The 13,767-nt window shown below is 35.6% G+C and overlaps 1 protein-coding gene across 4 annotated transcripts in view; it reads right to left on the reverse strand.

Annotated features, from left to right (window-relative positions):
* The window catches only part of LOC128858226 (annexin B11), a 50,491-nt gene that overhangs the window by 11,776 nt on the left and 24,948 nt on the right, over positions 1–13,767 (reverse strand). For all 4 annotated transcript variants that reach the window (XM_054094307.1, XM_054094306.1, XM_054094309.1 and 1 more), the window contains one exon: positions 1,045–1,105. In XM_054094307.1, coding sequence (XP_053950282.1) covers positions 1,045–1,056 — 12 coding nt within the window. In that variant the 5' untranslated portion in view covers positions 1,057–1,105. The remainder of the gene's footprint in view (positions 1–1,044; positions 1,106–13,767) is intronic.

A 13,767-nucleotide genomic window follows, 5' to 3' on the forward strand; every position in this document is an offset into this window, starting at 1 on the left:
TGATACCTCTAAATTGATCACTTTTTAAAACATTTTCTTAGATCGAGTTAAGAAGCTAACTCAAATTGAATGTACACTTTTTTCTGCATCGATAAAAATCTTAACTCGGGTTAAATTCGGGCATATACGATTTTCGAGTTGCATTAGTAAATTAAAATAGCAAAAGTTTTTTTGTAGAAAATGAATAAAAATTAAACAAATATGATTAACTCTATTTTGTTTTTAACTCGAGTTAAAAATTAACCGTTTATTCTTATTAGCTCTACAACTCGTGTTGAATGTAAGTGAGTAGAAATGAAACCTAAACAAAGTAATGGTATAAATATTTTGCACGGGAAGCCTCTTCTTGTCGTCAAAATGTCCTATAAACAAAAAACTTTCTTGTATTTGCACCACCGGGTATGTTAACAAGAAACAAAGCAAGACAATGCACTTTCGAAAGTGCGTATTTTGTGGAAATGCGCTACTAAGTATTCAAATAAATATAATTCAGAATAATTTTTTGAAAATAGTTGAGCTGAATTTTTTATTACTATTGATTTTAGGTGTCATTAGGCAATACAGCTCCTTATGTAATACATGGGTTAGGTGAGAAGGGAGGGGGTACCAAATGCCACTTACCAATCCACACCATTTTAACAAAAAATAAAATCAAGGTATTAAAAACACATTATCCAACTGTTCCAGCTATGCTTTTCACTGCATTCAGAGAAAATGTTTGCACCAAAGTGAGGATTTGTGTGTATCATTAGCTCGCCAAAATCGAATATTTTGTGGAAAACTATTTACAAAAGTATTTCTGCGAATTCAGAGTGTTCGTTTTTTCGATTTTCGTTAAATTTAAAATAGTTTTTTTTTTTTTATAAAATATGCATAATGCAAAACATTCGATGCAAACATTCTTGTTAGTAAATATGTACATATGTATGTATAAATTAAATGTTGATTAAATATTACACACTTAAGATATTAATTTAGTAAGCGCATAACAATGTGAATTCAGGTAATAATAACTCACAATAAATTTGAAATTAAGCAACTTACAAATGGATACATTTTGATGTTTTTAGTTGTTTTGCTTCTCACGCTTCAATCAAATGGATAGCTGGAAAGAAATAAAAATAAATAATTATTTGCAGCTCAACAAATTAGTGTACACAAGTATGATAAGTAAAGAGTTTTTAGACTTAATAGAGTTTAGTTTAATAATATTTTTGAAAAATTACAAAATAATCGCCTTTTGTTTTAGTGCAGACTCTTAAACAGGCCGGCCATTGCACCCAGGTCCAGTGGACTCAAGTGAGTGGCCAAAATGAGTAACTTTATAACCAATTTAAGCATAAAATGTATAACATTCTCTTATTTTGTATATTTTTCTGAGTAATTAATTAGTAAACCCAGTCGCGGCTCAATTGGATATGAAATTAAGGGAAGAGTAAACAAAAACATTCTAGTACTTCGTTAAGAAAATTATTGCCTGCCTCGAAACAAAATTGAATACTGCAATGTGTTATACCAGCTATGAGTGTCAGCATTTCTTTGAAGCCGGTCATTTCTGCGGTGCAAAACGATAATATCGCGAGAATGAAATCTTGTCCAACCATGACAATTGCTGTACAAGGTGAAGTCCAAAATAAACACGACTGAGGTAAAATAGAAACGACAGGAGCTTTGTTCTGATAACTTTGAGTTCATTTTTTCAAAATAGTTCCCTCTGGTCTCGATACACTGTTTTGCGCGATCTAAAAGCTTTTAAGGTCATTTACCGGAATGTCCTTCAATATGTTGGTACAAGCCTTTTGGAATGCCTCACAGACGCAAAATGTTTTCCTTTCATGGTCAAATGCAATTTTCCGAATAGGTAGAAGTCACAGGGATCCAAATCACGCGAATGCGGTGAGTGATTGATGGTAAAAATGTGAGTCATAAGAGTGGATCGGTGCTTTATCATATAATAAGCGCCAGCTTCCTCCTTCGCGGTATTCAGGGCGATTTCAACGAATGCGATGCAACAAACACTTCAAAACGCCAAGGTAGAAAATTGCATTGACGTTTATTCCCGTTGGCATGAACTCCTTGTGGACAATTCCCTTGGAATCGTAAAAACAAATGAGCATCGACTTGATTTTTGACCTCCCCAAACACGACTTTTTGGGTAGAGGCTCATCTAGGGCCATTCCATTCGACATTTTGATGCTTAGTTTCCGGTGCATGTTGGAAACACCACGTTTCATCACCAGTTACAATGTTGTTAAGGAAGTTCTCATCTTTTCTCGCCTCTCTAATGAGGTCTGGTCTTTCGAATGTTGCATTCTGAGCAATTTTTGGTCCTCAGTTCGTTTGTGCGGAATAAAACGTGCACAGACCTTTCGTAAGCCCAAGTAATCAGTTGAAATGCGATAAATCTATGTTTAGGAGATACTCAGCTCTGATTCCACGAATTTGAACGATGATTTCGGATCATTCATTTCATAAATTTACGCACAATTTGGATGAAGTTTTCGGTGATTACTTTTTTTGGGCGGCCCATATGTTCACTGTCATTTATGTCCTTACAACCATCTCTGAAACGTGTAAACCACTCATGAACTCTGGCATGAATTTTTTTCATCAATTCAAATGTTTCGGTAAACGTTTTACTGATTTTAAAACAAAATTTGATATTAGCTCGACATACTGACACTTTAGACGCAATAACTTCGGATCCACAGAACTGAATGTCACCAAGCTTTCACTGGAAGTCAGCTAGGGATGTAACTTCCCACGCACTAACTCATTAAAAATATGGCGCCATCAAAATCATTTTTATGACACTAGTTTTGTTTATTTTGGACTTCAGCTTGTATATTCATTATACGTATGTTCTGCCCAGGGATTTTGCTCTGCTATTTCGTAGTTTTCATTTTTACTCGCTCGGATCCCTTGGACAGAAGCGAAAGCAATATCAGTAGCTGGAGCACACATGAATAATTTCGCTAATAGTACTCCTGCCGACTCCAAGTTCTTTGCCACTACTCCGACCACAGAGAGAACTTAACATTTTTCTTTAACTACATTTTGCAAAAAAGTAGTTAATGCAAACTCTGGTTCTAACATGTTCACCGCCTGGAGTTTTATCAGCACAAATAACAATTTAATTTTTTTATTTCGGATAATGAGGTCAATGGAATATTTGAAAATTCGAATTAAATGATTGTTGGCATGTAACATTTTTTGCAATGACTAAACAACATGCCTTCGTATGCGTAAATTCAATTGGTCAATTTCATCTCCGATAAAGAAGCTTTGGAGAAACTCATGGTAAGTGCCAGGAACAGGTTGCAGAGGCCTGCGGTAAACTTGTACTAAACTTTATGAGTTGGCATCAGGGTAGGGCATAGTACCCTAAATAATTAATGCAATAAGCGGATAGTTAAAGCATTGAAAATTTGAAGATTAAGTGATAATGAAAACCTTATTTTAAATACCACTAAAATATTTGTGCAATTTAGTGGTATTGCAAAATTCCCAACCCTGGGCATGGCTCACCGATTGACGCCATCTAGAAACAGGAACTGTAATTTGTGATGTTCTTGAGCAAATGTTTTGAATCAATAGTAATTATTTCTAACAACAAGGGTACAAAGATTGCCAGTGCACATGCGAAAAATTTTCACTTGGAGACTATCATGGATTGATCGTGACATAAATCTGAAATACGTGCCCAGCACTCTGCCATGCGTTTCTGCTTCCTTAAGGAAATACATGAAACTAAATCAAATTGAGCTTATTTTGAAATAAGCATTTCTGGGGGAAAAAGTAAATAATAGCTGGTTTCGATTCACTAACCACCCAGCGATTAGTAAATAAAAAATTGCTTGCGTCCAACGTTGCATATGATTTGGCAGCACTGCTTAATTATCGTTAGGAGAAAGTGGTTGTAATATCATTGCTTTTTAAAGCGTCTCACCTAAAGGCTTAAAATTTGCAAAATATAATAAAAAAAATATCCCTACCTATACTTGGAAACACTGACGAAAGGAAATCGCTTGTGAATTTAGCGGATATAAACAAAGTCGCTGCGGAATTTCGTAGCGAGCAGAAAAGTGGCGAATCGAATGCGACAAATGTTAGCATTTAATTTAAATTTTAATTGGTTTAAAAATCTTTGTAACAGAACTTAGGACAGTACTGAATATATATGTATGTATGTGAGCTGAAGGCCTCAGTAATTAGTCATAATTCTGAATAAATGCAGGGGTATAATTATGATATTTGTATTTATAATTATTGCTATTGTAAATAAATAAATAAATAAGTAAACAAAATTTTAATATATGATAGTAGCTCTTAGTAGCTAAATTGCCTCTATCACTGCTACTCGTAATACAATAATGGGTTTTTAATGGTTTATTTGTCCACTTAAATTTATAGTCATCTCAGTTTGTAGTTCTGCAATTAGCGATGCGCCGATACAAGTAGTTAGTCGATAATTTCATCTTGAAATGAAGTACCTTCAGCAGCGACACTTTAGCCGCATATATAAAATAAGTATCGATGAATATTGCTTGGAAATATTTATGTTGAAATATCTTACATAGACACACAGACATTTGTTTTTTTTTTGGAATTTTTATCATCGATAGAACTTTTTTCAACTTTTTATTTTTTCTATAGGGTCCGGCACTCGAAGTGTAACCAATTAAAAAGGTCATAAATTTAGTTTAGAAAATTACTTTTATTCAATTCAAAGCAAAAAATGTGAAAAAATAAGAATAAATATACTTTTGCTCGATATGACCACATTTTCCCTTGACTAAGACGGTCCAGAAGCGAATCGCATGTTGCCCGAATGTGACTTGCAGGTATTTTGGTCCACTCGTGGACAATGGCTTTTTTCAGCGCCTCGAGACTCGTGAATCTTTTAGATGGGACCTTGCTCTCCAAAATGACTCTTAAGAGAATAAACCTGAAAGCCAGAACACTTCTCCGATAATATTTCACATTTACCTTGACTGGTGGATAAAAACGATTGGAGAACACCTATCTTCGGTTACAGCGGCCCACACCATTTCCTGTGGCGGGTGCTGCCTCCTAGTGGTCAACCGATGACTCAAATTTTCGTTTGAACGGTCGGTCAAATAAACCCTATCGTTTTGGGAGTTTACGAATTGCTTACTTTCAAAAATCTCGTCAGAAAACACCATGTTCGGAAATTGACTGCCCGTGCCCGTGCATCAGCTGCGCGAGCGGCCTAAAGTTGGTTACACTTCGAGTGGCGGACCCTGTAGTATAATACCCTTCCCCTAATATTATTAAAGATTATTAAATATTTTCATCAAACATCATTAATACTTTCTCACAAATTTCAAAAATTATCATATTATTTTCTATTTTTGTGTGATCCACTTTTTTAAGGTATGCCTAACAATTTTCGATCTGGCTTAGATATTGGCGATGTCTCGGTATACCTCGGCATATCTAAATTTACTTCACTGAGGTTATTAATTGTTGCTTTGATAAAATTGCAAGGAGCCCCGTCTGCCATGTATTTGCTACACGTTTATATCAACGCATTGTTCAACATCGAAATTTACTGTTCCGAACGCTTTGTTCCTTGAACGAATTGTACTCGCTCAGATCTTTAACTGAAATTAAAACTTAATCCAAATAATCAGTGAAGATGGATATTGTTGTTGCTGTAGCAGTCCATCAAGCTCTACGAAAGCGGTGTAGTCACTGATCGTAACCGTCCAGTTTATCTAACGGTAGGCGCACGAAACATGTTGTTCCGATGACTTGGGTCCAGAGGGAGAGGGGTGTCAGGTGAGTGGGTTTAAGAAGGCATGTGAATAGGTGGTTAGTATCGTGCAGACACGCCCTTTACTTGGCGGATATATTAAGTATGTCGGGGTCGATTCTGGATAAGTAGGAGTTAAACATAATATTCAGAATGTAATTGAGCCATTGGGACGCGGGTCTCGCGAGACAAGTGAAGCGCTTCGATTGCGATGGGTGATGGAGGAGGTTTAAATCCAAATGTCAGAAACATCATCTAAGACGTCGTGACTCATTTTCCCACTTATACTCCTCCCCGAACAGTCCTCCACCTTCGATAAATTCCACTCCGGGCCCTAAATATATTACATCAGAGTGGAGCCACGTCTATGTCTGCTGACACAACAAGTACCTACGTCCAGGTTCATCTCCTGTGTGCGTATGGAGACTCTACGCCTTCGATTATACAAATATCTTCCTCAGCGTTTTTGAAATAAATGGTATATCGGAAATTTTGCGATAATGTGAGCTCTGAGTGCTTATCTCAAGCGTCTGTTCGATTGCTTGTTTGTTTAAAGCCGTTCGTCTCTGGTGCTATGCTATTGATGTTGTCGCCGATGCGCTTTCCTCTCCCAATCAATGTGTTGCAGTTTTGATCTTACCGCGTCCTATTTCAAGCTGGACCAACACATCCTCTGCACAAGTTTGAACTCTATCGGCGGGTGTTCTAAGACCCTCGCGAGCAAGGACCGAACTTCGCTAAAGCGAATGCAGTGAAAAACCACATGCTCTCTATTGAATTGAGGCAACTGGGGCAAACAGCGAGGTAATAATCAGTGTCGCCGTGTCTTCTATTCATTCACTTCTCCCAGTTCGGGATGAACCTGTATGTCCAACGGTCTTGCGTTAGGGGTGTTGGACCCTTCAGTGAAGGTGCACGCTTCAGTTTTGCAAATCTGACAGTATGGTTCTACTTAATGAACAATTTTTTAAGAAATTCTTATCACATTTTCTTGCAACAGATATAAAAATAGAAAGCAAAGGTTGCTAGAGTTTGATTATGTTTAACACACTGCTCTTGAAACATAAAATTTTGCTTTCTTTGCTGGCTATACATTTTTCGAGGTCATTGAAATAAAATTACGGCCATTAGAGTTCGACGCTATATTCAATGGCAAGGCATATTATACAGTGTTGGCCATTAAATTGGCAATAACGGGCGACCCTATAACATTTGGCAGCCCTGTCAGAATAGTTAATGTTGTAGTGCGTTAGAAGCGTCAATCGAGCATTATAGAGCTATGATAATATACTTTCTGATGCCCACTATAAAAAATAAAAATTTAAGAAATTAAGTGAGTATCGATCGAGCATAATTTTTTTCCCCCAAGAAAAACGCAAGACATCTAAGTAAAATTATCGATACTAGAGATATATCGGCACATCCCTAACAACCATCCATGTAAATATATCGTGAAAATACGGTTAAGTGATTAAATGGCTGTGGAAATGGTCATTAAACCACACGAGCGATAGTCTTGCAAGCTTGAACAAGAATGTAACGCTTTTTGTTGTTATTTTTTTTTGTTAACCGTTAGCAACAACTCATAAAAGCGTCGCATTAGATTGTCGCTAAAGTCAATGCACCTTCAGTGGCTCTTTGTTAGTCGTCGGTCACTTCCACCAATCGGCTGCCTGTCGGTTTTTATCTTCTTTTGTTATGCATTTCATTCATTTGTTTTGTTTAAAATATTCCCCTGTATCTACATTATGACTAAGTGTGACGCCATTAAGTCCATCCCATACTTGAATACTATACTTATTATTATTTTCGATTGCTATTTGTTGAAGAGAGAGCTTGTAGAATACGTACTCGTGTGTATGTAGTTGTGAAGAAAATCAAAAGATTCATTACACTTGTCACTGTGGATGTTTATCTTAGAGGATTGATAAATGTTAATTGACTTTCATTTTTGTTTCATCCAAAGTGTACAATAAAAGTGAACGGTGAAACATATGGCCGCCTATAAACTCTCGATGAAAGTCATTCACTCACAGTCAAAAATGTAAACAAACGGTTTATTTTCGTGGCATTCTCTAGCACCGCTAGTCGAATCTTTGTAAACTAAGTACTATTGTGAGAAAATTCCTGTGTTTTTGGTTTGCTTTAATTCGCTTTCGTGGCAATTGCATTAGGCAATGCCATTCAACTGACAATTCAATGCCTGCGGGAGTTGTTCTTTGATTCCTACTCCAACGATATATAAGTACATATGTAGATATGTGCTGAAAGCAAAAGTTGCCAGTGACAACTCTCACCCAGAATAAAGAGATAAAACCACACAATTTCATAAGAATTTGTAAACAAACTTGGGCATTCTGGATGACTTCAGGCTGAGTGTTTCACTTAGAGTTTCCCTACCACTAAAAGTGCTACAATGTAAAAAGTCGTTTATTATTAAAAAGTGGGTGTAGAAAATATCACTTTCGGAATGCTTATTTTCCATGTCGCCTAAATGAGAAAGAAGTTACGAAATATGTATTTATTGAAGCAAGCTATCCGCTGTTGTTTATTATTAATCCACTCGTTGCTACAGTAATTTTAAACAGGAATAGTAATCATTGTAATTTTTGTCTAGAAATTTCATACTTAAGCATTATTTTAAAATTTGCGATCATTAATAATTTCGATAACACAAAATATGTAGCAGTTATTCCTAATTTTTGCAAGTAGGCGTTCGTTAATGCCAAAAAAATATCCATCATTCAAAAATTAAGAGGGTAGGTTAGATGGCAAGAGTACCACAGGTGCCCTACAAGTAGCACTAGAGTGCCGTTTTGATACCATAATATGGACAACTACCTGCGAAAAATTACAAAATGTAAGGCAGAAGACCCATATACAGCCATCTAGTGCTGTTGATGCAGAGGAGGAGAGAAAAGGGATGTAGGCTGGAGAACTACCTCAGGTTATACTCAAAAGCCACACTAAGTAATCTCAAGGACCTAGCCGCCAGACCCAGACATTTGCAAAGAAAGTGTTAAACAGTTTTTTTTTCAGCAGGGGTTATAGAGAACTCCAAGCTTCTTCGCATGATTTCCGATCACCCAGTGACCGGTGAACATCGCTATGAGTTTGGCAATTGAATGCACTTTAATCGTGAGTTCAATTCAAGGGAAACGCTCACTTTCTGCTAGAAAAATTTGTCCCATCTCAAATCTTAAAGTGTATGATTGAGACTTTTTTAAGAAAAAAATAATATATTAATTGTTTATGAAATTTAGTATTTTGTGGACTTTTGCCCTTGCGCAGATTTGAAATTTGCAGTTCATAACCAGAATCCATAAAATGGAAGAATCACCAACAGAAAACGTGTTTATGGTAATTTTTTTGAACAGCACAAACATTTTTAAACAATCTCAGCTGATATCTCTTCCTCCACCGGTTTTTACTAGTAATGGCAAATTTTACGTTCGTTAACTTTTTATGCTCTTTGGGAGAGAATTTTAGCTTATAGATTTGTTTTTTTAGTTTACCTGCAAAGAGAGCCTGCAAATGTCCTGTAAAAACAAATTATCTCTATTAAAAGAATAAATTTCAAATTGCACATTTTTACTTGAGAATGATGTTAAATCTATGTATGTATGGATGCTCTCTCTAATAGAATAAAAATGACCTGTAGTTATTAAGGACCCCCAAATACCGAATGCAATAAAAAATTAAGAAAATGATCACATAAAATGTATATGCCATTTGTTTTATTTTCCAAAGGAAACTTAGCAGTCTTTATGTGCATAAATACATAAATAAGTTTTAAAATACCATAAGTGCACAGGGGATTAGTTGTGACCAAAGAAATTGGCGGTACTTGAATATAAACGCACAAAAACACTATTAAAATAATCCATTAGTCATCAAAGCACCTTTTAAACGCGTTTGAAGAGATCTTCTTCAGCTCTTTCAGCGAATTCTCCTCTATCGACTCAAGCGTCCGCGGAGTGACAATTTCAGTTTTGGGAAAAGGAAAAAGTCACAGGTGGCTAAAGCCGGTGAATACGGTGGTTGTCCGATGATGTTTGTCGAGTTTTTGGTCAAAAAAGGCGGTCAAATTGGGCCGTTTCCTACCTACTCCTACATTCTCACTCAAACGTCGCACAACTTCCAAATAATATTCTTTATTTACCGTAGAACCATTTGGAACGAATTCCGAGTGCACACCACCTTAATAATCAAAGAAAACGAGTAGCATGGCTTTCACTTTTGACCGACTTTGATGTGGTTTTTTGGGTTTCGGCTTATGAGTATAGCGCCATTCAGGCGCCTGTTGAGTGGTTTGCATGTCAAACTCATATACCCACGTCTCATCATCTCATTTGTTATGATGCGCTGGATAAAATTTGGGTCCGAATTTACTTATTCATTTGCTCAAGCATGCCTTCAGCCACCTTCTTCCGATGAATTTTTTAAAAGAAATTCAATTCTATTGGAACGAGTGGAGCAGCCATGCGTCTCATGCCCAATTAATGGTGTAAAATGTTGCCAATTCATTCGTGAGACACGCTAAGGTCACGAGCTTACTCCCTCAAACTTAAATGATAGTTTGATGGTTTTCCAGCACCATTTCCTTGACTTTGTCGACGTTTTCATCCGTTGAAGACGTTGATGGGCGACCAGATCGGATCAAATTTTTCACGACTTCTAGGCCCTCTGCAAAAGCTTTATACCACTCGTAGACCCGTGATTTTGATAAAGCAAACTTTCCATAGGCTTTCTGCAACATTTTCAACGATTCGGCACACGAAATCCCGTTCAAAACACTAAATTTAAGGCAAATTCTTTGTTCTATAGAGGACAATTATACCAACATTCCATCAAAAGAAATTTTCGATATTTGTGTAACCCGCACTTTTAAAAATGAACAGTTCCTGATAGTTTTTTTAAAAATGTATATCGCGCACCAACCCATTTGGCTAAGGCGGCTACAAAATTACTGAAACTTATTATGAACATTTTTTTGTTGCAATTTTGCAATGGAGACATACTCGCAAAAATCAACAAAAGTCTACCGAAAATACTTCTACTGAAGGTCCTTTACTGAGGATCCCAATTCCTTTCGCAAATAAAAAAAAACATTGCAGAAAAAAATTAAATGAAGTGAAATCAATTATCTGACGATCATGTGATAGAATCAGTGGGATCTGGAGGAATTGTATACCGTAAGACATATTGTGTTTACCTTCAGAACAAATTGAGAGTCAAAAACTTTACTCTGCTTGATCTATGCATTTGGCAAGTCACTAAAACTGGTAGTCATTTTGGACCTGGCTCTTCTAAAGCATGCCCTCTATGTAAGCAGTAAAACTGTGATTATTGCCCTTAGGTCGATAGCAACTAACTTTAAATGTATTCAAGAATGATCTGTGAATGTTGCTAGCAAAAGAGGAAGTCGAGAGTTTCAGGACTCCAGGTGCTCAAGTGTGAAAATAGTCAGAGACAGGACTCGCTAATAGAATCCAAACTTAAAATCACCTATTTCCTACTTTCCCCGTCCTCTTTCACAGCACTCGATGAAAAAATAACTAAAAACTTTCTGAGGAGCTCTCGGCCCAACTCACGCCAAAACACCAAATGTTGTAGATTTTAAGAAAAAGGAAATTGAAATTCATTCAGCAATTCCTGAGCGAATGGTTTGCCCTTCGAAGAGTGGGCCTCAGATTTATTTGAGAATCACTCCATTAAGAATCCAACAAGAATAATTTAGGTACAATCTCGCTAAAAGGACTTATTATATTCGACAAAAGATAGGAATAGATTAAGGAAATGTTAGGATAGAACTTGAGATATTATATTGGAGCTCTTTTACAAAGAAGCCGTCTAATCTAACCTTATCTGTTGTTGCCATTGGAACGAGATAATTATAGTTAAAAATTAAACAATTGTCCTACTTATTATAATACATTTTTATGTTTGTAAAACATAATTTTCCTATAAACCAAATTTTTATATAATTTTCCACACATATTTTCTTCTTCAAAAATCATAAAAAGTAATGTCAATATTCCAGCAAAGTTGAACATCTTTCTAAGTGTATTAAAAAATGGACGTTGTCTAATTTTTTCGATATGAGTCAGCACCGCAGAGAGATGATTGCCGCAACCTAAAATATCGCCACGTGAAGTCCACCTCATCCTTCTAGATAAAAGTTCCGAATTCAATAAAAGGGTCACAATAGAAACCAATGGATTTCCCTACAGGATACATACATACATAATTAAGTAGATACGTATGTATGTATCTAATAAGGCACGCTAAAAAGTACTAATTTCATCCACACCCCACAGTGGAATGTCAGCGTGCAACAGGTTGTGAAAGCCACCGGCTACGATTGCAGCCGATAGCCGTTTAAATGCTTAATTAAAAAGTTTCCGTAGGTAATTTCGAAATTGACATGCAAACTTCTAGAAGGAAAAAAATGTATATTATACGTATGTAAATGCAATTGGTAAAGTGTGTTCATATGTATGTGTGTATGTATGAAAATTGCTGCTGTTCGTCTGATAGTTTAAGCAAATCAGCCGCAGGGCGAAGCGAAAACGAAATGATTGGCATATCGCCAGTTTGTATTCGCCGGTTGTCTGCCGCCATATCGTTGTGGGCCAATCGTAAATCGGAAATTTGCGTAGTGAGGGTTATTCAAAAATACGTACGTACGTATATCGCACAATTGACTTGCAAAATTTTTATTTATGTTAATTTCTTTTTTAATTATAAACATTCTTATATTGATTGATCACTGGGAGTCTAACTTGTACATGAAACAGTTTTAAACTATTTTAAGCAGGCTGGGTGGAAGCCAGAGAACGGAGCTGTTGCGCTTTTTTTTTTTATTTTCTCACCGACATTTTGAACAAAAGAAGTTAAAATCTGACTCTTATTTTTCGGTGGAAAATAGAAGCTAAATTTTGACCTTATTGTTTCGATCAAAAATAAAAGTTAAAACTTCAATTGCAATTTTCCTGACAAAAATAAAAGTTTAAGGGATAAGGCGTAAAATCCGTCAAAACTGGCCCAAAAGGGGATAATAACACCAGAATTTTTAATATTTTTTTTATTAAAAAAATTAAACATTGTTATGCACATTTTATTTGCTATTTTTGGTCGGAAAATAAAATTAAAATTTTAACTGCTATTTTTGATCGAAAACGTAAAATTAAAAATGTAATTGTTATTTTTGGACAAAAAATAAATTTAAAATTTAAACTTCTATATTTGAGTTAAAAATAAAAGTTTAATTTTAGCTTTTATTTTTGACCGCCAATTGCTGCCTTTTTTAAAAAGTGTTAAAAATTCAAGTTACATAGATTATTAAGTATACAGAAAAATCCTTCCGAATGACTTTTTAAATTTAAATTTATTAAATGGCTAAAAATAGTGTACCCCCTAAACGCTTTTTGCCGCCCAAATCATATTATGAACTCTCTCATAGTTAAAAAATAGTTCGTTAAAGTTTGAAGTCCTGTAAACATTTATTTAACCGTTAAACAATTTTACGACTTAAAATACTACGACACACCTTGTGAAACACCTGAAACACCCACAAATGAAAAACACTAAACAATTTAATGGAGTAAGCGTAAAGAAAGGGATTCGTTCGTAACGAAAAGAAAAAGTAATCATAGCCTAAGCTCTCATTTCCATTCCCTTCTTAGCCGAAAAAAACTCAAAATTTGAATTTCCCATATCCTTTACAGCGAAATGCACCCGAGCGGCCATTTCTTGATAAAAACTAATTACGGATTCGGATTCCTTGTACACGGAAACCTACAGAAAGTCTTTTTGATGTTCCAAAAATTTGCATTTAAATTAATTTTTATTAATTTATGATACTTATATTTTGTCTCATAAAATATGGCTTTCGGCATTGAAAACCCAAGATCGATAATAGTAGAGAATGAGTTTAATTCATTAATAACTCTGGAAAAAGGAGCAATCCGAGTGTAATTTGTTTT

The sequence above is a fragment of the Anastrepha ludens genome, chromosome 3 (genome assembly GCF_028408465.1).
Source record: "Anastrepha ludens isolate Willacy chromosome 3, idAnaLude1.1, whole genome shotgun sequence".
Taxonomy (NCBI): Eukaryota; Metazoa; Arthropoda; class Insecta; order Diptera; family Tephritidae; genus Anastrepha; species Anastrepha ludens.